Source organism: Canis lupus, chromosome X, assembly GCF_003254725.2.
Source record: "Canis lupus dingo isolate Sandy chromosome X, ASM325472v2, whole genome shotgun sequence".
Classification (NCBI taxonomy): Eukaryota; Metazoa; Chordata; class Mammalia; order Carnivora; family Canidae; genus Canis; species Canis lupus.
Window position 1 is genome coordinate 122328529 of NC_064281.1, and position 21605 is coordinate 122350133.

Consider the following 21605-nt stretch of genomic DNA (forward strand, 5'->3'; position numbering starts at 1 on the left):
ACTGGGCGGGCGGGGAGGGGCTGGGCAGCCCGGCAGGCCCCGCCAGGATAAGTCGGGTTGGGCGCGATTGCATTGTGGGGAGGGAGGCCGGGGCTGCGCCGGGCCGCACTTCTGGCACTGCCAGCTGCTCCTCACCCCTGCCAGCGGCCCACCCAGGTAGGCAGGGGCTGGGCTGGCGGGGGCGCGGGGGGCCGGGGCCGCCGCGTCGCGGGGCACCGCCACGGGCCGTGCTGGGACCTGGGAGAAGCCAGGGGTCTGCAGAGCCGCCTCGCCCGACAGGGCAAAGGCCCTCGGGCACCAGCCAGAGCCCCGGGACGACAGCCCCCGATGCCTCAGGGGCCCGGTACCCCTCCAGGCGGTGGCCCTGGAGCTGGGGGAGGACCCCTGGCTTCTAACCCCCATGGGAAAGCTCTCGGGGCGGGGGGCAAGGCATAGGGTAGGGAGGAGGCCCGCCTGGCTCCCCACCCCCACAGCCACCCAACCGGCCCAGCCAGGTGGCAGCGAGCCCCACTGCTGCCACCTCGTCCCGGAGCGAGCTGCTGGAGCCTGCCGTGGCCGCCGCCGCGCCACGGAGAAAGCGGGGACCCCAACCTGAGCGCACCTGCCCCTGCGCCACAGGCCGGAGCCCCTGCGCCGCCAGCCTCGTGGGCAGACGGTGCCCGGCGCGGCTGGCAGGAGACCAGCTGCCGGTCGCCACTCCCTCCCCAACCCCCTTGGCACCCCGCGCTCAGAGGGGAGCCCAGCATCCTGGGATGCTGCTCCCCTGGGGGCTGTGGGGGGAGGGAACAGCTGGCAACCATTGCCATGCCTGAAGCCAAGTGCTGAGCTCCTGGGGACCGGGCCCCTACCCGTCCCGTGCACCCCCTTTGCCTCGGCCCCTCCAGCAGCATCCTCCCCTGGCACTGCCCACTCCCATCACGCCGTACCTGGCACGATTTATGGGTCCCCCAGGGTGGGGCCGGATGGAGACAGGTCCCTTGCTCTCTGGCCAGTCTTATTCCCGGCCGAGGGGGCGGGGGGGGGAGCAGGGGGGTAGCAGGTCTCCTGGACGTGCTGCCTTCGTCAGCACCTCCCTGCCCCCAGCCCGGACAAAGGCAGGCATTGAGGGCCACGACTGGCACTTGGACCAGGCGCCCAGGCTACCAAGGCTAAGGCTGGCATGGCAGGGGCTCAGCAGCCTGACCTTCCCGCGGAGGCTCGGTGGCCTACCCTGCGCCCTTGGCGGGGACCCGGGAGGGGGACACAGAGAGGACCACGCTGGCTGGCACGGGGCGGGAGTGGGGCGGGGCGGGCTGTGTGGGTCCCATTTTTCTGGCTGGAAGAAACCCTGTCCTTTGTCCCCAGGTCCCAGGGGGTGTCTCTCTGGGGGTGGGGAGTGGCAGGGAGCCCCCTGGCCAGAACAGCCCCGGGGGTGGGGGGTAAGAGCACCAGATAGTGAGTCCCTGGCCTGGGCCCGTGGACAGAGAGGACATTGTTGGGGTGGAGGCAGGGCCCCTATTGACAAAGCTGCCAGCTGTGGTGGAGCCCAGCCGCCAGGCCCTTGGCCCCCCTGGCCTCACTCCTCCCTCAGGGCCAAGCCTCCACTGTCTCCCTCCCGCTCAGGACAATGCCCCCCACAGCCGTCTCGTGCCCGTCACCACTGCCCTGGGCCAGCTGAACTGAGGAGATGCGCCTCCCTTGGTGCCACACTGCCCGGGAGACCCCTCCGCTGCTCCCCTGCGAGGCGGTAAGTGTCTGGGGCCCCCGTCTACACGGATGTCCCCAGGCGGTCCAGGGCCGGGCCCGGCCCCGTAGCACAGGGGGGCCCGGGCGTGGGGCCCCAGATGCTGTCCCTCCACCCCCACACCCACACGCCCCAGACGCTGCTGCCAGTATCCCAGATCTAGAGGAAATGTCCCTGTCCTCAGGCCAGGCCTGACCTTCCTGCCTGTGTCCCGGAGATAAGGGGCTGGGGGCCCCCCTCGGGGCCCTGCCCCAGCTGGCACACCCACCAGGGCCCCGGCTCCGTCTCTGCTGCCAGGCTGCAGGGCGCAGACTGACAGTGGGCCTACCCCGCTGGCACAGGCGCACGTGGCCGGCTGTGCAGGACCCTAGCTCACGGCGGGCCCTGGCTTCTGTCCCCTTCTCCGTGGGTCCGTGCCCAGCAGCTCCGGCCGGCACGGGCTCTCCTTCTGTGCCTGTGGCGCCTGGTCCCCTAGACAGCCGGCCGGGGCCCAGGTGGCTGAGCGGGGTGGCTGCCCACGGCCCCGGCCAGCAGGTGGGGTGTGGGTCCACAGCAGGGGCCCCGCTCGAGCCTTCTCTGGAGGCTTGCACCCCCCGCCCCCCCCGCAAGGCCCACGGGAGATACCCCTGTGGTGTGAACGAAGGGCTCCGCATGGGTCGTGGGGGGGTTGCCCCCTCCTCAGCGAGGCTCGCCCCTCTTTTCTCTCATGCCTCCAGGTCAACACCCCCAGGGGCTGGGGCCCACAGGCCTCCCCCTGCACCCCTCCCCACCTCCCCCAGCCCCCGCTCTGTCTGGCTCTCACATCTCCCCCCACCCCAGCCCCTGCTCTGCCCCCGCTGCTGCGGGCGGTCTCCGCCTGCCAGTCTCTGGCTGCCTCAGTTTCTCCCTGGCTGTCTCTCCCATGCCCCGCACTGCCTGTCCCCACCGCCAAGGGTCCAGTCTTTACAGCTGGCCCTGCCTGCCCAGGCTGAGTTTTCTCTCCCCGCCTTTGATGTCCCCTGCGCTACGGATGCCCCCCCAGCACGGTGGCCTCCTGCCTGAGTGGCAGGCACAGGATCCCCGTGACATGCCTTCCGCCACCCTTCCTGGTCCCGCATCCTCGTCCTTGCCCCCCCTTCCCTTCGCCCCACCCCCTGCCTCCCCTGGTCTCTCCCCATCAGCACCTCTGGCTTCTTCCCTGCCTCTCCCACCGCCCTTCTGTCCGCGGGAGTCCTTCTGTCCGTGTTCTGCGGCTGTCCGGGATCTGCCCCTCCTCCAACCATCTAGATGCAGAAAAAGTAGGAGATGAAAGCATTTCTTTCCTTGGGCACACGTGGGGGGGCCCCCCACCCTCTCCGCCTCTCGGGCCCTCCCTTCCTCCGCGTCTCCCCCTGTCTGCTCTGTCCTCTCCCTCCCTTGTAGCTGTCCCTCTCCCGGGGTCTTCCCTCCCTCTGGGGCTCTCTCCCCGCCCCCTTCCTCTGGGCCTCTGGCCGCCCTGGTGGCGCAGGCCGGGGTGCTCTCCCCGCCAGGCCTCACTTGCTCCGCGCCCCCCCAGGTGCCTGCGATGGCTCCCCGGCCTCCCCTCGGCCCCCACCTCCTGCTCGCGCTGCTGCTGAGCCTGCCGCCGCCCCCGACGCGGGCCCGTCACTTCTCGGCCCCCAACGCCACCTTCAACCACTTGGCACTGGCGCCGGGCCTGGGCACGCTCTACGTCGGTGCCGTGAACCGCCTCTTCCAGCTCAGCCCCGAGCTGCGGCTCCAGGCGGTGGCCGTCACCGGGCCGGTCCTCGACAGCCCCGACTGCGTGCCCTTCCGCGACCCGGCCGACTGCCCGCACGCGCGGCTCACCGACAACGCCAACCAGCTGCTGCTGGTGAGCGGCCGCGCGCGGGAGCTCGTGGCCTGCGGGCAGGTGCGCCAGGGCGTGTGCGACAAGCGGCGCCTGGACGACGTGGCCCACGTGCTGTACCAGGCCGAGGACCCCGGCGACGGGCAGTTTGTGGCCGCCAACGCGCCGGGAGTGGCCACGGTGGGCCTGGTGGTGCAGGCGCCGGACCGGGACCTGCTGCTGGTGGCCCGCGGCCTGGCGGGCAAGCTGTCGGCGGGGGTGCCGCCCCTGACCGTGCGCCAGCTGGCGGGGCCGCAGCCCTTCTCGAGCGAGGGCCTGGGCCGCCTGGTGGTGGGCGACCTCTCGGACTACAACAACAGCTACGTGGGGGCCTTCGCGGCCGGCCGCTCGGCCTACTTCGTGTTCCGCCGCCGCGGGGCGCGGGCGCAGGCCGACTACCGCTCCTACGCGGCCCGCGTGTGCCTGGGCGATGCCAACCTTTACTCGTACGTGGAGGTGCCCCTCGCCTGCCGGGGCCAGGGCCTCATCCAGGCCGCCGCCGTCACGCCAAGCACCTTGCTGGGGGCATTCGCCGCGGGCCCCGGCGGGGCGGGCGCCGCCCTGTGCGCCTTCCCCCTGGCGCGGCTGGACGCCAGCATGGAGCACGCGCGGCGCCTGTGCTACACGGCGGGTGGCCGCAGCCCCGGCGGCGCCGAGGAAGCCACCGTGGAGTACGGAGTCACCTCCCGCTGCGCCGCCCTGCCCGCCGTGAGTGCCCCTCCCGCCCGATCCCTCCGCACGGTCTCGGGGAGCTGCCGCCGTAGTCCCGGGCTGCGGGTGGCCGGGCGCTGTCGTGTGACAGCCGCGTGTGACCGCCTGGGTGGAGGATGTCAGGGAGGCGCCGGCTCCCGGCTGCCCTGGGCCAGCTTCTTCTGGTGTTTCTTCCTCCGACGCGTCGGCTTGTCCTGCCACGGGTGGGGGGGGCGCGACCACTGTGGCCCGGATCCCCCAGGGCTCCCGGCCCTGCGCTGCGGCCCTGACTAGCTCTGGGCCCCGGGAAGGCACCCCCCCGCCTCTTCCAGGGGCTGATCCTGCCCTCCCTGTCCACCCAGGACTCCCCCGAGTCGTACCCCTGCGGCGACGAGCACACCCCCAGCCCCATTGCTGGCCGCCAGCCCCTGGAGGCCGAGCCCCTGCTGCAGCTCGAGCAGCCCGTCAGCGCCGTGGCCGGCCTCCAGGCAGACGGGCACACGATCGCTTTCCTGGGGGACACGCAGGGTCAGCTGCATAAGGTGAGGTGACCAGGCCGCCCCAGCCCTGGACCCCCGACACCAAGCCCTCCCGCTGCTCGGCTAGGCCCGGCCTGCTGGCTTGCCTGGGTGTGCCCTGCCCCACCGTGGCTCCGGGAGCCCCGGGTACCTTCCACCTCTCGGGCTGTGTCCCGCCGGCAGGCTGAAAGGCCATGCCACACACCGCTGGCTGGCCGGGTGCCACCTTTCGGGGCTCCTCCTTGCATGACTTAGGATGACTGCCAGGAGGCTCCCAATTTCTCTAGCCAAGAGCAGTCCGGGTGGGCAGGGATGCCACGGGGCGGGCTGGGCAGTGCCTGGTCCCCAGAGCCCACCTGGCCCCAGAAGTCTTGTCTCCCCCTGGCCCGCTTATCTCCCTGCAGCTGCCCGCCTGCCCCTGGCACCCAAGGCCCTTCCTTACCCAGGGTGGCTGGGCGATGGCGAATGGGGGGAGGTGATGCGAGCAGAGCAAGATGCCCAGGGGCCTGGCCTGGCCTCCCTGGGGTAGCAGGAAGGAGAGCTGGCTCCGTGGGACGGGATGCTCCCCGGGAGCCCCAACCAAGGGGAGAGCACGTGTCGTGAACGGTCAGCCCGTGGCCATCTCGAGAGCAGGCCTCGTCGTCCCTCCAGGTCTTCCTCAATGGCTCCCATGGCCACGTGTACCACTCCCAGCAAGTGGGGCCTCGGGGCTCAGCTATCAGCCCAGACCTGCTGGTGGACGGCAACGGCAGCCACGTCTATGTCCTCACTGCCCAGCAGGTGAGGCCTGTCCCCGGGATGGGGGGGACGGGGGGGCAGCACACAGGCACGAATCTCTGCACCCACTGCCCCTGTCCCTCGCTGCCCATCCAGGTGGACCGGGTACCTGTGGCAGCCTGCCCCGAGTTCCCTGACTGCACCAGCTGCCTCCAGGCCCAGGACCCGCTGTGCGGCTGGTGCGTCCTCCAGGGCAGGTGAGCACAAGGCCTGCGTCTGGACTTGGGCCAACAGGTGCCGGTGCAGGGAGGGCACACCCGGAAGTGGCCCTGGCCGTGCCGGGAGGCCAGCCTGGCCTCCTGAGGTGGAGGTGCAGGGCCGCTGTGCAGTCCCTGCGTCCCGCCCCACGTGGCCCCACCGCCCCGTCAGGCCTCTGTCGCCTCGCCCAGGTGCTCCCAGACCCACTTGGGCTCCAGGAACCCCTTCCGGCAACCCTCCCCTCTGTAGCGGTGGCCCCCTCTTACTCAGGTCAAGGCCCAAGCCTGCACACCAGCCCCTCCCTCTTGAGCTTCCCCCCACGAGCCCCGGCTCCCGCTCCCCAGCGGGGCCACCCTGCCCACCCTTGTCACCCCACGGGCCCCTGCCCACAGGTGCACCCTCAAGGGCCAATGTGGGCGGGCAGCCCAGGCCAACCAGTGGCTGTGGAGCTACGAGGACAGCCACTGCCCACACGTCCAGAGCTTACTGCCGGCCTACCGCCCCCGCCAGGAGCAGGGCCAGGTGAGCCGCCGGCCCCTAGGCTGCCCCCCGTCCTCCTCCTCCTCCCCCCTGCCTCTGCTCCTACCCCACTCTGCCCTAGCTCCAGCTCCTTCGGCAACAGAGCCGCACCCCCCCCCACCCAGGAGCCCCTGCCTGCTCTGTTTTCCTTGCATGTATCCCAGGTCACCTTGTCTGTCCCCCGGCTGCCCACCCTGGCCGCGGATGAATACTTCCATTGTGCCTTTGGGGACTATGACAGCTTGGCCCACGTGGAAGGGCCCCACGTGGCCTGTGTCACCCCACCCCAAGACCAGCTGCCGCTTAACCCTCCAGGCACAGGTGAGGGGCCCCTGGGGCAAGGGGACAGGGGGCTGGGGCAGGAGCCACATGACGCGCCGTGCCACCGTCATCCCCACCCCCACCCCCAGACCACATCACCTTGCCCCTGGCTTTGATGTTTGAGGATGTGGCTGTGGCTGCCACCAACTTCTCCTTCTACGACTGCAGTGCTGTCCAGGCCTTGGAGGTGGCCGCCCCGTGAGTGCTGGGCTTGGCAGCCGGGGAGGGGTGGCGACCCCCGATGGAGCCCGACCTGAGCAGCACCCGCCTTCCCCTGCAGGTGCCGTGCCTGTGTGGGCAGCATCTGGCGGTGCCACTGGTGCCCCCGGAGCAGCCGCTGTGTGTATGGGGAGCACTGCCCAGAGGGCGAGGGGACCATTTACAGCGCCCAGGAGGTGGGTGGGCCTGGCCGCCCCGACCACCACCGCACACCCGCCCCACGCCCTGCTCGAGCCTCTCAACTTCTGGAGGGCTAAAAGGTCTCCTTTCCCCAGGCGGACGTCCAGGTGCGTGGCCCGGGGGCTTGTCCCCGGGTGGAGGGCCTGGCCGGCCCCGTCCTGCTGCCCGTGGGTTGGAAGAGCCGCTTGGCCCTGCGTGTGCGGAACCTTCAGCATTTCGGAGTGAGTGGGGGGCTGGCAGGGGTGGGGGCGGGGTGCCGTGTCCAGGGGCCTGACGGTGTCCCCTCCCAGAGCCTGCCCGCCTCCTACCACTGCTGGCTGGAGCTGCCCGGAGAACTTCAACGGCTGCCGGCCTCTCTGGAGGAGACGTCCGGGGACGTGGGCCTCATCTCCTGCCAGGCCCAGCAGGTGTGTGGCCGCCCCACAGCCTCACCTGCCGCCCTCAGACGCGCCCCACACCTCACAGTGTTCCGAGCCGTCAGGGTCTCGCCGTCCCTCGTGAGGCAGGCTCGGTGCGGGCGCTGGGCGCGCGGCAGGAACACGGCACCCACGGCCTCCGCCCCGGGCTTGCGGTCTGGTGGGAGCCGGGGGCACGGAACAAAGGCACCCATTCTGGGAGGAGGGCCCCGGAGGAGACGGGGGTCGGGGTGTCCCGAGCCGGGCCCGGCCTGACCCCACCCTCCACCCACAGCTCCGCCCGTCCGTGGCCCAGCGGGAGCTCCGGGTGCCCATCTATGTCACCCGGGGCAAGGCTCAGCGGCTGGACAATGCCCACACTCTTCATGGTGAGCTTGGGGGCGGCAGGGCCGGCCAGACAGGGCGTGTGGCAGAGGGGAGGTGCCTCAGCGCGCTGCCTGCCCTTCCCCAGTGACCCTGTACGACTGCGCCGTGGGCCACCCCGACTGCAGCCGCTGCCAGGCGGCCAATGGGAGCCTGGGCTGCGTGTGGTGCAGCCACCGCCAGCCCGCCTGTCGCTATGGCCCTCTCTGCCCCCCGGAGGCCGTGGAGCTGCTGTGTCCCTCTCCCCGCATCGACAGAGTGAGCCTCCAGCCCTCCCTCCCCGCCCGGCCTCGTCCTGTCTGCCCTCCCTGCCCCCCGCCCCCCGCCGTCCTGGCCTCCCCCAGCTCAGGCCCCCAAGCCCTAGCAGCTCTAGCCCGCCCCAGGTGCTGGCTGCTGGGGCACCCCCACCACACAGTGGGGGTGGGTTGGGGAGACTCCATCGCCATCCTTCCCCGCTGCAGATTGAGCCCCTGACGGGGCCCCCCGAGGGCGGCTTGGCCCTCACCATCTGGGGCTCCAACCTGGGCCGGGACTTCGCCGAGGTGCAAGACGCCGTGAACGTGGCCGGCCGCCCCTGCAGCCCCGAGCCCTCTCTCTACCGCACCTCTGCCCGGTGAGCCATCCTGGCTGCCAGGAGCTGAGGGCTGCTTTCCTGGGGAAGCCCTCGGAGAGTGGCTACCGAGAGAGAGGGGCGACCTGCAGCCAAGAAACGTGGGCCCGGGTCAGAAGCGCCAACAGATGAGCCAGGGGAGGGAAAGAGGGGTGGACGGGGGAGGTTCTGAGCAGTGGCTGGTGGGTGGCCCATGGCTCCCACTGAGTCAGGGGCCTGGTCTATGCGAGCCCTGAGCCGCTCCGGGGCCTCCATTCCACAGGATCGTGTGTGTGACATCCCCCGCCCCCAATGGCACCACTGGGCCAATCCAAGTGGCCATTAAGAATCGGCCACCAGGCATCTCAACCCAGCATTTCACCTACCAGGTCAGTGCCCAGCCCGGGGGGGCAGCAGGAGGGAGGGGCCGGAGCGAAACCTAGGTGAGGACTTCAAGGTTGGCCTCGGGGTAGCGGGCAGAGTTCCCACCTGTCCAGGAGGAAAAGCATGTGATCTGATCGAGCCTTCCGGCCGCTGAGTGGAAGACGGGCGAGGGGCAGCAGCAGGACAGTGGGGACCCTACTGCTGGCATCTGTCCAGGCGGAAGGAGGGCGGTGGAAGCAGCGAGTGTGGCAGGCAGGCCAGGGCGAGGGTGGGGGTGACAAGGGAAGGGAGCCGCTGCAGGACTCAGAGTGGTGGGGACTCGCTGCACGTCTGGTGTCTACAGGCCTAGCAGGGGACTGAGGGAGAGTGGAAGCCAGGAGGCCCAGGGCGGGAGCAGTGGGAGGCAGCGGCAGGCTAGTATCAAGGGGTCTGCAGCCCCCCAGGTTGGCGACCGCATCTCAGGATTTAGAGCGGGGGGGGGGGGGGGGGCGGGAGGCGGAGGCCCGTGGCAGAGGACGAGGCCTCCTGAGGGGCAGAGCAGAGCTGTGAGGTCAGGGGAGGGGGAGGTCAGCTGTAGCCCAAGGGATAAAGGCCAAGCACCTCGGGGACTGGAGCCTGGGTGAGTGTCGGGCCAGGCTGCCATGGCTGCCCCAGCCTGCTCTGTCCCCCAGGACCCCATCCTGCTGAGCCTGAGTCCTCAGTGGGGCCCCCAGGCAGGGGGTACCCAGCTCACTATCCACGGGCAGCACCTCCAGACGGGAGGCAACATCAGTGCCTTTGTGGGTGCACAGCCCTGCCCTATGTGAGTATCTCTCCTCCCGGTCCCCACCGAGTTGCTGTCAGCTGGGGGTATGCGCCGTGGGCCTCATCATCCCCTCGTGTACGTGGGGGCAGTGGGCGCGGGGCTCTCTAAGGCCCCCCACCGAGTCCAAGAGAAATGGTCGCTGTGCCCACCCCTAGTGGTGCCCTCATTGAGGGTGGCAAGTGGGTCTCTGGGTGGGGGTGGCCAGGCCCAGGCTAGAGCCCGAGATGCCAGCCCCTCCGCCCTGCAGCCAGGAGCCGGTGTGTCCTGAGGCCATCGTGTGCCACACCATGTCCCAGGCCAGCCCAGGAGAAGCTGTGGTTCGAGTGGTCTTTGGCCACGCCCAGCGCACGCTGCTCACCAGCCCCTTCCAGTACACGGCCAACCCGCAGCTGGTGGCGGCGGAGCCCAGCGTCAGCTTCCGGGGGTGAGGACCTCGCGCCCTCAAGGCAGCCTCTGCTCCTGGCCGGGAAGGTGGGGCCGGGCCGGGCCACCTGCCACCCCCACCGCTGCTGACTGCCACCCTGACACAGGGGCGGGCGGCTGATCCGAGTCAGGGGCACGGGCCTGGACGTGGTGCAGCAGCCCCTGCTGTCGGTGTGGCTGGCGGCCACAGCGGAGGTGCAGGCTGCAGGTGCTGAGCCCCGGGACCCAACCCCGAGGACGAGCTGTGGGGGCCCCGCCGCAGCGCCCCAGGCTTGTATCCAGCTTCGGGAGGGCTTGCTGCAGGTGAGCACCACACAGGCAGGCGGCAGGGCTGGTCACACCCGGGGCGGGGGTGGGGTGGGCCACTCTGCCCCTGGGGGCGAGCAAGGGAGCCCCGGCTCACCCCTCCTTGTCCCGGCCCCTGCCGCCTCGCAGTGCTCCACTGTCTGTTCCATCAACTCGTCCAGCCTCCTTCTGTGCCAGAGCCCTGCCGTGCCAGATGGGGTGCACCCCCAGCGGGTCTTCTTCACCCTAGACAACGTGCACGTGGACTTTGCCAGCGCCAACGGGGGCCAGGACTTCCAGTACCAGCCCAACCCCCGTCTGGCGCCCCTCAGCCGCGAGGAGCCCACCCGCCCCTACCGCCTCAAGCCGGGCAACGTCCTGGACGTGGAGGTGAGGGCTCCGCTGGCGAGCTCCGTGCGGGGAGCGGGGACACAGGCCGGGCCCCGCGGCTCAGGCTCGGGTCTCTCTCCCAGGGCCAGGGCCTCAACCTGGGGATTAGCAAGGAGGAGGTGCGCGTGCACATCGGCGACGGCGAGTGCCTGGTGAAGACGCTCACGCTCACCCACCTGTACTGCGAGCCGCCCTCCCGGGCCCCGCAGCCCGCCAACGGCTCCAGTGCCCTGCCGCAGTTCGTGGTGAGCCGGGGCTCCAGGGGCATGGGTGGCTGGGCAGGCGGAGCCCTGGGCTCCCCCACTCAGGAGCCTGCCCCCCACCCTGCCCTCAGGTTCAGATGGGCAACGTACGCCTGGCCCTGGGCCCAGTCCAGTACGAGACTGAGCCCACTCTGTCTGCCTTCCCCGTGGAGGCCCAGGTGGGCCTGGGCCTGGGCGCCGCCGTGCTGATCGCCGCTGTCCTCCTCCTCACCCTCATGTACAGGTGAGAGGCCCCTCCTGGTGCCGCTGCCGGTGCCGCAGGCACCTGCACAAACTCCCCTCTGCACTTCAGGAAAGGTGCCAGAGGTGGGCTTCCAGGCCTGGTGGCCTCAGGGGCCCCACCGTCTCGGGCCAGTGACTAACACCTGGCCCCTGGGGTGCAGGCACAAGAGCAAGCAGGCCCTGCGGGACTATCAGAAGGTTCTGGTGCAACTGGAGAACCTGGAGATTGGTGTGGGTGACCAGTGCCGCAAGGAGTTCACAGGTGAGGAGAGCGCAGCGGGGAGGGCGCCGGGGGCCCACCTGAGCCCGAGTGCATACCTCGGTGGCTCCCCGCCCGCAGACCTGATGACCGAGATGACCGACCTCAGCAGCGACCTGGAGGCCAGCGGGATCCCCTTCCTGGACTACCACACCTACGCCGAGCGGGTCTTCTTCCCGGGGCACGGCGGCTGCCCCCTGCAGCCTGCGCTCGAGGGGCCCGGGGAGGAGGGCCGCCGTGCCCCCGTGCGCCAGGGCCTCACTCAGCTCTCCAACCTGCTCAACAGCAAGCTCTTCCTCCTCACAGTGAGGGCTGCGTGGCTGGGCGGGGCGCCCGCGGGGTCTGGAAGGGGGGCAGCGGGCACGGGGGCGGGGGGGCCAGTGGGGGGCCTCCCCTGAGTGCCGGCGCCCCTCCCGCCAGCTCATCCACACCCTGGAGGAGCAGCCCAGCTTCTCCCAGCGGGACCGCTGCCATGTGGCTTCTCTGCTGTCCCTGGCGCTGCACGGCAAGCTCGAGTACCTGACGGACATCCTGAGGACGCTGCTGAGTGACCTGGCTGCCCACTACGTGCACAAGAACCCCAAGCTCATGCTGCGCAGGTTGGCTTTGGCCCCACCGTGGGCCTGGCAGCAGGGGTGGAGGCTCCCCGCTGAGCTGCACCCCCACCCCCCACCCCATCCCGCCTTCCCTCCTTTGCCCACATCAGCCCAGGGACAGGGTGGCCCAGTGACACCCTCTCTCTGACCTGGGGTCTGCTCCCCACAGGACAGAGACCATGGTGGAGAAGCTGCTTACCAACTGGCTGTCCATCTGTCTCTATGCCTTCCTGAAGGTGAGGGGCGCCCGGGATGGCACCGTCACCTTCCCCTCATCTGAAGGCTGCTGCTGTGGCCTCCCCGACCTGTGCCCACAGTTTCCCTGGGGGCCTCGGGGTATGAAGGGTGGGGAAGTGAAGGGTCAGGTGTGAGGCAGAGGCCGGCTGTCATCGTCCTCCCTCCACAGTGGACAGCCCCTCCCTGCCCCTACCTTGTCCCGGGCGCCGACTCTGGCCCGTCCTGATGGTTGCAGGAGGTGGCCGGTGAGCCGCTGTACATGCTCCTCCGGGCCATACAGTACCAGGTGGACAAGGGCCCCGTGGACGCTGTGACCGGCAAGGCAAAACGGACCCTGAACGACAGCCGGCTGCTTCGGGAGGACGTGGAGTTCCGGCCCCTGACGCTGATGGTGTTGGCGGGCCCCAGGGCTGGCGGGGCCGCAGGGGGTGGCGCGGTGCAGCGCGTGCCCGCCCGGGTGCTCGACACAGACACCATCACCCAGGTCAAAGAGAAGGTGTTGGAGCAAGTCTACAAGGGCACCCCCTTCTCCCAGAGGCCCTCAGCGCACGCCCTAGATCTCGGTGAGAGCCCACCACCCCCCATCCCTGCGTGGGGCCGTTGCCACCTGTACACGCTGAGCCCCGCCTGAGTCTCCAAATGGCAGACTGGGAGAGCAGGCTGCGGGCTGACTGGCCTCCCTGGGTGCCCCCAGAGTGGCGCTCGGGCCTTGCTGGTCACCTAACCCTGTCAGATGAGGACCTGACCTCAGTGACCCAGAACCACTGGAAGAGACTCAACACTCTTCAGCACTACAAGGTGCCAGGCGGGCAGGGGCTGGGGGGGGCAGGCCCCCGCCCCCGGGCCAGCCCAGGAAGGAGCCCAGCCTCTGCTCACCTGCCCCCCAGGTCCCGGATGGAGCCACCGTGGGGCTCATCCCCCAGCTGCACAACGGAGGGGCCGTCTCCCAGAGCCTGGCCCAGAACTGCACCCTGGGGGAGAGTGAGTCCTGTGCCCCCACGTGCCCCCACGTGCCCCAGAGCCTGGAGCAGGCAGGCGGGACAACCGGTCCTGCCTTCTGCATCGCCTGGGTGTCCCCCACACCTTGCCGGGGAGGGGGGCCGCCAAAGCTGTACGCAGGGCCATGGACCTGGGGCGGACCAGGGCAGCAGCTCGTCCTGGCCGGGCAGCTCCGGGACCGGGGGCTGTTGGGCTGAGCTCTCCTCCCGCTGCCCTGGTTCTGCTGCCACCCCCAGCCCCACCGGGCCAGGTGAGCAGGCTGGGCAACCGCCGCCAGCGCTGGGGCAGGGGGGACGGGGCGCGGGACTGAGGCCAGACTTCCGGGCCCTCAGACGTTCCCATGCTGGAGGATGGTGAGGAGGGTGGGGTCCACCTCTGGCACCTGGTGAAAGGCACCGAAGAGCCAGAAGGAGCTAAGGCCCGGCGCAGCAGCCTGAGGGAGCGGGAGCGGGAGCGGGAGCGGGCGCGGGCCAAGGCCATCCCGGAAATCTACCTCACCCGCCTGCTCTCCATGAAGGTGGGTGGGCTCCGGGGCTGGGAAGGCGCCCCGGGGGGGGCCCCTGACCGGGCTGGGGGTCGGGCCTGGCGCCAGCACACACCACCCACACGGCCCGCCCACGCCTTCCAGGGCACCCTGCAGAAGTTTGTGGATGACACCTTCCAGGCCATCCTCAGCGTGAACAGGCCCGTGCCCATCGCCATCAAGTACCTGTTCGACTTCCTGGACGAGCTGGCCGAGAAGCACGGCATCGAGGACCCGGAGACGCTGCACATCTGGAAGACCAACAGGTAGGTCGCCGGCTGTCCCCCACCCCGTGCGGAGGGCGGGGGCCACAGGGAGCCGAGCTGGGCAGCCCCCGGCCTGGATCTCCAGCCACCCTGAACGCGGACTGGCAGACAGCTCCCCGTGGAAGTCAGGTGGGGGGCCTGGGCTGACGGCGCGTCTGCGGGCCTGTGCCCCCCAGCCTGCTGTTGCGGTTCTGGGTGAACGCCCTGAAGAACCCGCAGCTCATCTTTGACGTGCGCGTGTCAGACAACGTGGATGCCATCCTCGCCGTCATCGCCCAAACCTTCATCGACTCCTGCACGGTCTCCGAGCATAAAGTGGGCAGGGTAAGGGCAGGGCCGCCCCGGCTTACGGGGTGAGCGCCGCGGGGGCTCAGTACAGAGCCCTGAGTGGCGCTGGGGCACGGGTGGCACAGAACGGGGGCCAGGAGGCTGGGCGAGGGGGCGCTGGTGGTACATCCGGTGACAGGGCCGGAGCTCCCCCCACCTCCCCGCTCAGGCCCACTCCTACCCGGAGCAGGACTCCCCAGTGAACAAACTGCTGTATGCCCGGGAGATCCCTCGCTACAAGCAGATGGTGGAGAGGTAGGTGTCGGGGCACCAGGCCCGGGGGGCAGGGGCTGCCCGCCCCTAACAGCGTCTCCTCTGCCAGATACTACTCCGACATCCGCCAGAGCTCTCCGGCGAGCTACCAGGAGATGAACTCGGCTCTGGCCGAGCTCTCTGGGGTGAGGCACGGCCCAGGGGACACACGGCTGCACATCTGCGTGGGTGCAGAGGGGAGGGGCGGGGCTTGGGCTTTAAGGTCCAGGCTGGGGCCTCACCTCTGCACGGTCGGTCCCCAGAACTACACGTCTGCTCCCCACTGTCTGGAAGCTCTGCAAGAACTCTACAACCACATCCACAGGTATTATGACCAGGTGAGGCCTGCGGTACTCCAGGGGGGAGGGGCACACCCCCAGAGCCCAGAGGGAGGCCCCAGGGACCTTGGGGGTGGGGTGTGGGACGGAAGGAGGTATCCAGGCCCAACAGGCGGAGGGGAGGGAGGGCCCATGTTGGGGAAGAGGCGTGACTTCAATCCAGACTCTTCAGGGAGGCATGGGGCAGCCCCTGCCGGATCCGGAAGCTTCTGCTGAGATGGACACAGGGCTGGGGTGTCCCTGAGCTGATGGACCGAGGGCAGAGGCGTCAGGCAGGGCACCCTCCTCTTCCCTGGCAGATCATCAGCGCCCTGGAGGAGGACCCTGTGGGCCAGAAGATGCAGCTGGCCTGCCGTCTGCAGCAGGTAGCGGCGCTGGTGGAGAACAAGGTGACGGACCTGTAAGCTTGGGCCATAGCGGACGCCCAGCGGCCTGCAGAGGAGCAAGCAGGCCCTCCCACCGCGGTGCCTTCTGACCCCTGGATGGAGCCAGCAACCGAGGAGGGGCCGGCTGGGAGCGGAAGGGGGTTGTGCCCACCAGGAGGCTCCCTGCCACCTCTCCCGCCACGGCCACTGGCCCTTCGCTCCCCTCCCTGGGCTTCTTTCTAATTTATAGGAATCCTTACCTCTTCTCCCACCTCCCCCACTGTATTTATTTGCTTGCTGGAGAATCACATCTGGAAATAAAGTAGAAATACATCTTTTTAGCAAAAGCCCGATCCCCAGGCCCCGCCTGGCCCTATGAGTCTACTCAGCGCTTCCTCGCTTGGCCGTCCCCCAGCCCCATGGCTGTTACTCCCTGCCTAAGGAAGAGGGGGTCACCAGGCACCCCCAGGCCTTGCTCTCCTCTCTCCCCTCGCCTCCCCTGGCCCACCAGCCCCCTTGTCTGCCTACCATGCCCTGCCAGTTCTTTCCGGGCCCAGGGACAATACGACCTAGTGTCTCCCATCCTAGGCTAACCAGCGTCACTGCCGAGCCCCCTCGGCGCCTCTCTGACTCCCCGACAGTCCCTAGCTGGCCTCCCAGCTCCACACTTGGCGCCTCCACTCCCTCCCGGGAGCAGCCAGAGTGATCCTTCTAAAGAGCACAAGTGCCCCTCAGCCTCCTCGGGAGCCTCAGGCTAGTGCCCGGGCCTCCCGGCCTCCCTCCCATCCCCACCCCACCCCACCCCACCCCCGCCTACCACTCTGGCCCAGGAGGTGTCCTCCTGTCTGTCGGGCTGTAGGCCTCACCCCAGCCAGACCCCGCACCTCCCTGGATGCTTACCCACTTACCCCTTCCTGGGGAGCCAACGCTCCCCCATCCCTTGGATGCAGTCCCAAGTCACAGGCTCCAGAGGGCTCTGCTGGACCCGACCCTGGCATCCCTCTGGTATGTCCTGAGAGTTGTGGGCTTGTCTGGTCCCTAGAGGAGGACATCCGAGGACAGGGCAAGGTGGATGGTGGGCCCAGCGAGGAAGGCGGGGATGGCTGCAGGGCCCAGAGGAGCTGGAAGGGAGAGCACACGGGGTCGGTGCTGGAGTCCTGAGCGGGTAGGCTTCCAGGCTCTGACCCGTCCGGGCACCTCCGGTGGGAGGAACCAGTTGCCCTCAGCTCAGGCCTTGACTCATTCATCCAGAATCCCCAGTGACACCACGCACCACGTTCGGGGCCAGGGGGGGGGAGCGGGGGGAGGAGGCTCCTGCTGGCCTAAAGGGTCAAGAGGCCACGTAAGGTGGAAGAGCACGGAGTGTGCACAGGGAATGGGGTCTGCGAGGGAACAGGGAGGGTCACCTCTGGGAAGGCGACCACAGGGGCCAAGCAGGAAACCGGAGAATGTTCCAAGTGTCACTGCTGTCCTAGGGCATGTGAGCTCTGTGGGGGGGCGGGGGGCGGCCTGAGGACCAGGTTGCCCACTGCCCCCCTCAGCTGGCTCCAGCTCTGCCGTGTGGGGACTCAGCAGGCCGCTGACACACCCCCACTCAGTGGGCCCCCCCCCCCCCCCGCCCCGCCACAAGGCCTCAGCCTGGGCACTTCGTTAGGGCATCCTGCCGGGGCGGGGGGGTGTCCCCGTCGGCGCGAGCGTGGAGGCCAGTGGCCCCGACGGTCCCCAGCGCGGCCCGTCGCCGGTGGGGGTGGGGCGGGGGCCGCCGGTGGCCCGGCGCCTCCTCCCCGCCGCATACCTTGCCCACAGCCGAGCAGCTGGGAGGCTATTTATAAAGGCGGGTGAGCTCAGCGGCCGAGCCTATAAATGCCGGGCGGCGGCCGGCCCCACGGGAGCAGCCGCCGGGGCGCGGGAGCTGCGGGCCGCGGCCGGGATGAGCGCCAGCGCGGGCGGCGGCGGCGGCGGGGACAGCGGCGGCAGCAGCAGCAGGTAGGGCTCGGCCCGGGCTCTCGGGGGGGCCCCGCACCCCGGCACCGCGCGCTCACCGCCCGCCCGCCCGCCGCACCCGCAGCTCGCAGGCGTCCTGCGGCCCCGAGTCGTCGGGCTCCGAACTCGCCCCGGCCGCGCCGGCGCCCCGGATGCTGCAGGGGCTGCTGGGCTCCGACGACGAGGAGCAGGAGGACCCCAAGGACTACTGCAAGGGTGAGGCCCGGCGGGCGGCCCGGCGGCGGGAGGGGTGGGCCGGGCGCGGCACCCCGACCGCGGGGCCCCGCCGCCCACCGCCCGGCTCCCGTCCGCAGGCGGCTACTACCCGGTGAGGATCGGCGACCTGTTCAATGGGCGGTACCACGTGGTGCGCAAGCTGGGCTGGGGCCACTTCTCCACCGTGTGGCTCTGCTGGGACATCCAGTAAGCACCCCCGCCCCCCGGCCCCGGGCCCGCCGCGAGGCCCCCGGGCTCTGGCCCGCCGGCAGCCGACGCAGGCCTTGGGGTTGCAGGCGCAAGCGCTTCGTGGCCCTGAAAGTGGTGAAGAGCGCGGGGCACTACACGGAGACGGCCGTGGATGAGATCAAGCTCCTGAAATGTGTGAGGCGCCTCCCTCCCCGCTCCCCGCTCCCCGCTCCGGCGGGGCGGAGTTCCCGGAGTTCCCGGAGGGGCAGGCTCCAGCTGGCAGGGGCAGGCCCCGAGGCCCAGACGAGGGCCCGAGGTGCCCCGGGGGTGCCCCAGGCGGCAGCTGGCGCGGGGCACGCCGGAGCCAGTAGTGTCCCCTTCGCTCCAGGTCCGAGACAGTGACCCCAGTGACCCCAAGAGAGAGACCATCGTCCAGCTCATCGATGACTTCAGGATCTCAGGGGTTAACGGGGTCCGTATCCTTCCCAGCGTGGCAACGGCAGGGCCAGCTCCTGCCATCCCAGCCACTAGGTCCTCAGTTTCCCGATCTGCGCTTCTCCCTTCCAGGGACACTAGTCCACAGAATAGCCCCAGCGCTTTGGGGGTTTGTGTTTATACGTGGGGGGAGGGGGAGCACATGGCCAGGTTGACACTGGTTGTTCATGGGCATTGCTGAGTTACCCCAAATGGCAGCAGCTGCCTCTGTGGCCTCACCCGGGCTCTGGGACGAGCACAGAAGGTACCATTCCAACTGGCACACCTGAGAGCGACAGGGACCCTCTAATGACATCAGGAGGGTGGTGACTGTGCACCCGCAGAGCCTCGGGTGGGTGGGGCCTGCGCCCCAGCTGTGCCTGCTGGCCGCCCTTCACTCCCAGCCCCAGATGTGTGCATGGTGCTGGAAGTCCTGGGCCACCAGCTCCTCAGGTGGATCATCAAGTCCAACTACCAGGGCCTGCCCGTGCCCTGCGTCAAGAGCATCGTGCGGCAGGTGAGCGTTGTGTGCTCCACGGGACAAGTGTGACAGGCAGACGGACGGGGCTGCTCGAGCTCACCTGGCCCTCCTCAGGTGCTGCACGGCCTGGACTACCTCCACACCAAGTGCAAGATCATCCACACCGACATCAAACCCGAGAACATCCTGCTGTGTGTGGGTGACGCCTACATCAGGCGCCTGGCCACTGAGGCCACCGAGTGGCAGCAGTCAGGGGCACCGCCCCCGTCCCGCTCCACAGGTAGCAGGAGCTGGTGGGCGGGGGGGGGCCTGTGGGCCTCAGCCCCTGCCTGAGTCTCTGTTCCTCTCTCTCCCCCAACGCTCCCCTGCCCTCCCAGTCAGCACTGCCCCCCAGGAGGTCTTGGTAAGTTGGGGTGCCCCTCTCCCTGGGCTTCCTCTCCCTGCCTCCTCAGAGCTCCCTCCTTGGGTCTCTGGTCCCACCCCCCCACCTCTCCCCCCAGGATGAGGGTGACACACAGCGTGGGTCACAAACCCTAAACTGTCCTCGGGGGCTGCTGGGCTTGCCACTGCCTCAATGGAAGAACGCTGCGTCTAGGGCCAGGTGGGGCCCAGAGCATCCCCAGGGGAGCCCCCCCACCCCAGAGGCAGACCCATCAGCTCCTTTGCAAACTGCAGCTTTGGGGAGACCAGAGGGGGATGGAGACAGGAGGCAGGTGAAGGGCTGGTGCCAGGGGTGGGGGGCTGGAGTCTGGTGATGTTCGGTCACCCAAAGTAGCCCTGGGGCCCGGAGGCCTTGGCCCCTGCGAGGCATGCAGGCACCGGCAGAGGCTTGGGTTGGTCAGGGGGTGGGTGAAGGGAACCCGGGGGTGACCCTGGCTCTACTGGCAGACCGGTAAGCTGTCAAAGAACAAGAGGAAGAAGATGCGGCGCAAACGGAAGCAGCAGAAGCGGCTGCTGGAGGAGCGGCTGCGGGACTTGCAGAGGCTGGAGGCCATGGAGGCGGCGGCGCAGGCTGAGGGTGAGGGCCCCGAGGGTGAGGGCCCAAGGGCGTGCCCACCAAGCACAGCCACCAGGGCCTCTGCTCACACGCTGCCTCTGCCCATCTCCCCAGACGCCGGCTCCAGGCTAGAGGGGGGCAGCGGCTCCACCTCCTCTTCCGGCTGCCACCCTGGGGGGACCAGGGCTGGCCTCTCCCCTGCCTCCTCTTCCCCCGCTGGAGGGGGCGAGCGCAGCCTCAGCCCGGGCTCCCAGACCTCAGGCTTCTCCGGCTCCCTTTTCTCTCCTGCCTCGTGCTCCATCCTCTCAGGCTCCTCCAACCAACGGGAGACCGGGGGCCTCCTGTCACCCAGCAGTAAGTTGGGCAGGGCCTGTGGGTAGACTTGGTGGGTGGCCGGCGGGCAGGGCTGCCTGCCCCCACCCCAGGCCAGCTCAGTCTCTCCCCACTTCTCTTCCTTCTCCAGCACCGTTTGGTGCCTCAAACCTCCTGGTGAACCCCCTAGAGCCCCAAAACGCAGACAAGATCAAGATCAAGATCGCAGACCTGGGCAACGCCTGCTGGGTGGTATGAGCTGGCCTGGAGAGCAGAGCTGGGCACCCTGCTGAGGGCAGGGGCGCAGGCCCGCTCCCAAGGAGCCCGTTGGGGCCCACAGTGCCACTCGACCAGACCCCAGGGTCTGCCTCATGACTCAGACCCAGGACTGGGCCCAAACCAGCATCTGTCCCATCCAGTCAGCGGAACTGGACCCACTGCAAGGGGCGGGGAGGCCAGTCCCTCTCGGGACCTCTGGGGACCCTGAGGCTGAGCGAACCCCACTGGGCTCCTTGGGTTCATGGGCCCAGAGGCGGTGGGAGATGGTGGGGGCCAGTGGGGGCAGGCCGGCTGTGGCCCCGGCTGCTCCCCAGGGCTCCCCTTGCCTCCAGCACAAGCACTTCACCGAGGACATCCAGACTCGCCAGTACCGGGCTGTGGAAGTGCTGATCGGAGCGGAATACGGGCCCCCCGCCGACATCTGGAGCACGGCGTGCATGGTATGCCTCAGCTGGGGCTGCCCAGGGCCAGCCCACCGGCTGGCAGCCTCACCTTCTCCCCCTTCCAGGCCTTCGAGCTGGCCACCGGCGACTACCTATTCGAGCCTCACTCTGGAGAAGACTACAGTCGTGACGAGGGTAGGGGGAGGCCGGCCCTGGGCTCAGCCTCGGGGCCTCCCAGCCGCCCGGCTGCCCCCCAGCCTCCTCTCTGTCTACAGACCACATCGCCCACATTGTGGAGCTTCTGGGAGACATCCCCCCAGCCTTTGCCCTCTCAGGCCGCTACTCCCGGGAGTTCTTCAACCGGAGAGGTAGGACTGAGCAGGCTCCGTTCTCCTGGATGTCCAGGGTAGGGCAGGGCCCACAGGCTCCCAAGCAGGGGGAGTGCCGGGTCCCGGGGCCCTCCCGGCAGAGCCTCACCCAAGGCCACTGCCCCCCCACCCCCCAGGAGAGCTGCGGCACATCCACAACCTCAAGCACTGGGGCCTGTACGAGGTGCTCATGGAGAAGTACGAGTGGCCCCTGGAGCAGGCCACGCAGTTCAGCGCCTTCCTGCTGCCCATGATGGAATACATCCCCGAAAAGCGGGCCAGCGCCGCCGACTGCCTCCAGCACCCCTGGCTCAACCCCTAGGCCTCGACGGGCACTTTGTGCAGCTTGAGGCGGGCCTTGATCACCCTCATGCCCCTCCCAGTGCCTTCAGGGAAGGCGGGATGCCTCCTGCCACCCTCCTGGGTGCCAGCTTTCTCATAGCCCGTGGCAGGGCAGGAAGATGCTGGAGCCTGGCCCACCGTTTAGAATTCGTTCTGCCCCCAACCCTCACAAAGGGCCCTGAGTGGGAAGTGTGCGTATTTCTTTTCTTAATAAAGTGTGAGCTGAAACGTCAGCATCCTGGAGTGACAGGAGCGCGGCGGCCGAGA

The 21605-nt window shown here is 69.4% G+C and overlaps 2 protein-coding genes and 1 long non-coding RNA gene across 11 annotated transcripts; 2 read left to right on the forward strand and 1 right to left on the reverse strand.

Annotated features, from left to right (window-relative positions):
- The first annotated feature begins 2 nt into the window (after positions 1–2).
- Positions 3–15661, forward strand: PLXNB3 (plexin B3). 8 transcript variants are annotated; one of them, XM_025460607.2, is made up of 37 exons: positions 3–156; positions 1603–1726; positions 2884–3000; positions 3258–4298; positions 4643–4822; positions 5450–5578; positions 5672–5772; positions 6166–6295; positions 6457–6613; positions 6703–6811; positions 6894–7008; positions 7108–7233; positions 7303–7419; positions 7703–7796; positions 7880–8049; positions 8253–8404; positions 8664–8769; positions 9436–9566; positions 9817–9993; positions 10100–10295; positions 10428–10667; positions 10751–10912; positions 11002–11153; positions 11314–11414; positions 11493–11716; positions 11832–12010; positions 12177–12243; positions 12480–12807; positions 12939–13042; positions 13132–13225; positions 13576–13760; positions 13872–14032; positions 14209–14356; positions 14529–14614; positions 14682–14757; positions 14875–14949; positions 15249–15661. In XM_025460607.2, the coding sequence occupies exons 2-37, from the start codon at positions 1667–1669 to the stop codon at positions 15351–15353; spliced, it is 5895 nt and encodes a 1964-aa protein (XP_025316392.1). In that variant the 5' UTR covers positions 3–156; positions 1603–1666; the 3' UTR covers positions 15354–15661. The 8 variants fall into 8 exon arrangements, with proteins under 8 accessions (XP_025316392.1, XP_025316393.1, XP_025316394.1 ...); XM_025460608.2 differs by having other exon boundaries at positions 14550–14614; XM_025460609.2 differs by having other exon boundaries at positions 10476–10667.
- On the reverse strand, positions 8348–12573 carry LOC112668387 (uncharacterized). The gene is made up of 5 exons (XR_003141671.3): positions 12438–12573; positions 10635–12337; positions 10396–10523; positions 8767–8869; positions 8348–8487 (listed from the first exon to the last, which is right to left on the reverse strand). It is a non-coding gene; the product is annotated as an uncharacterized LOC112668387 (long non-coding RNA).
- Positions 15662–17144: 1483 nt separating the features above from the next.
- SRPK3 (SRSF protein kinase 3) lies at positions 17145–21571 on the forward strand. 2 transcript variants are annotated; one of them, XM_025460612.3, is made up of 15 exons: positions 17158–17300; positions 17383–17513; positions 17612–17720; positions 17810–17897; positions 18091–18178; positions 18587–18693; positions 18772–18937; positions 19035–19060; positions 19546–19675; positions 19769–20008; positions 20118–20218; positions 20578–20685; positions 20754–20823; positions 20904–20996; positions 21134–21571. In XM_025460612.3, exons 1-15 carry the CDS (start codon positions 17245–17247, stop codon positions 21316–21318), a joined length of 1698 nt encoding a protein of 565 aa, XP_025316397.1. In that variant the 5' UTR covers positions 17158–17244; the 3' UTR covers positions 21319–21571. The 2 variants fall into 2 exon arrangements, with proteins under 2 accessions (XP_025316396.1, XP_025316397.1); XM_025460611.3 differs by having other exon boundaries at positions 17145–17300; positions 20754–20996.
- Positions 21572–21605: the final 34 nt, after the last annotated feature.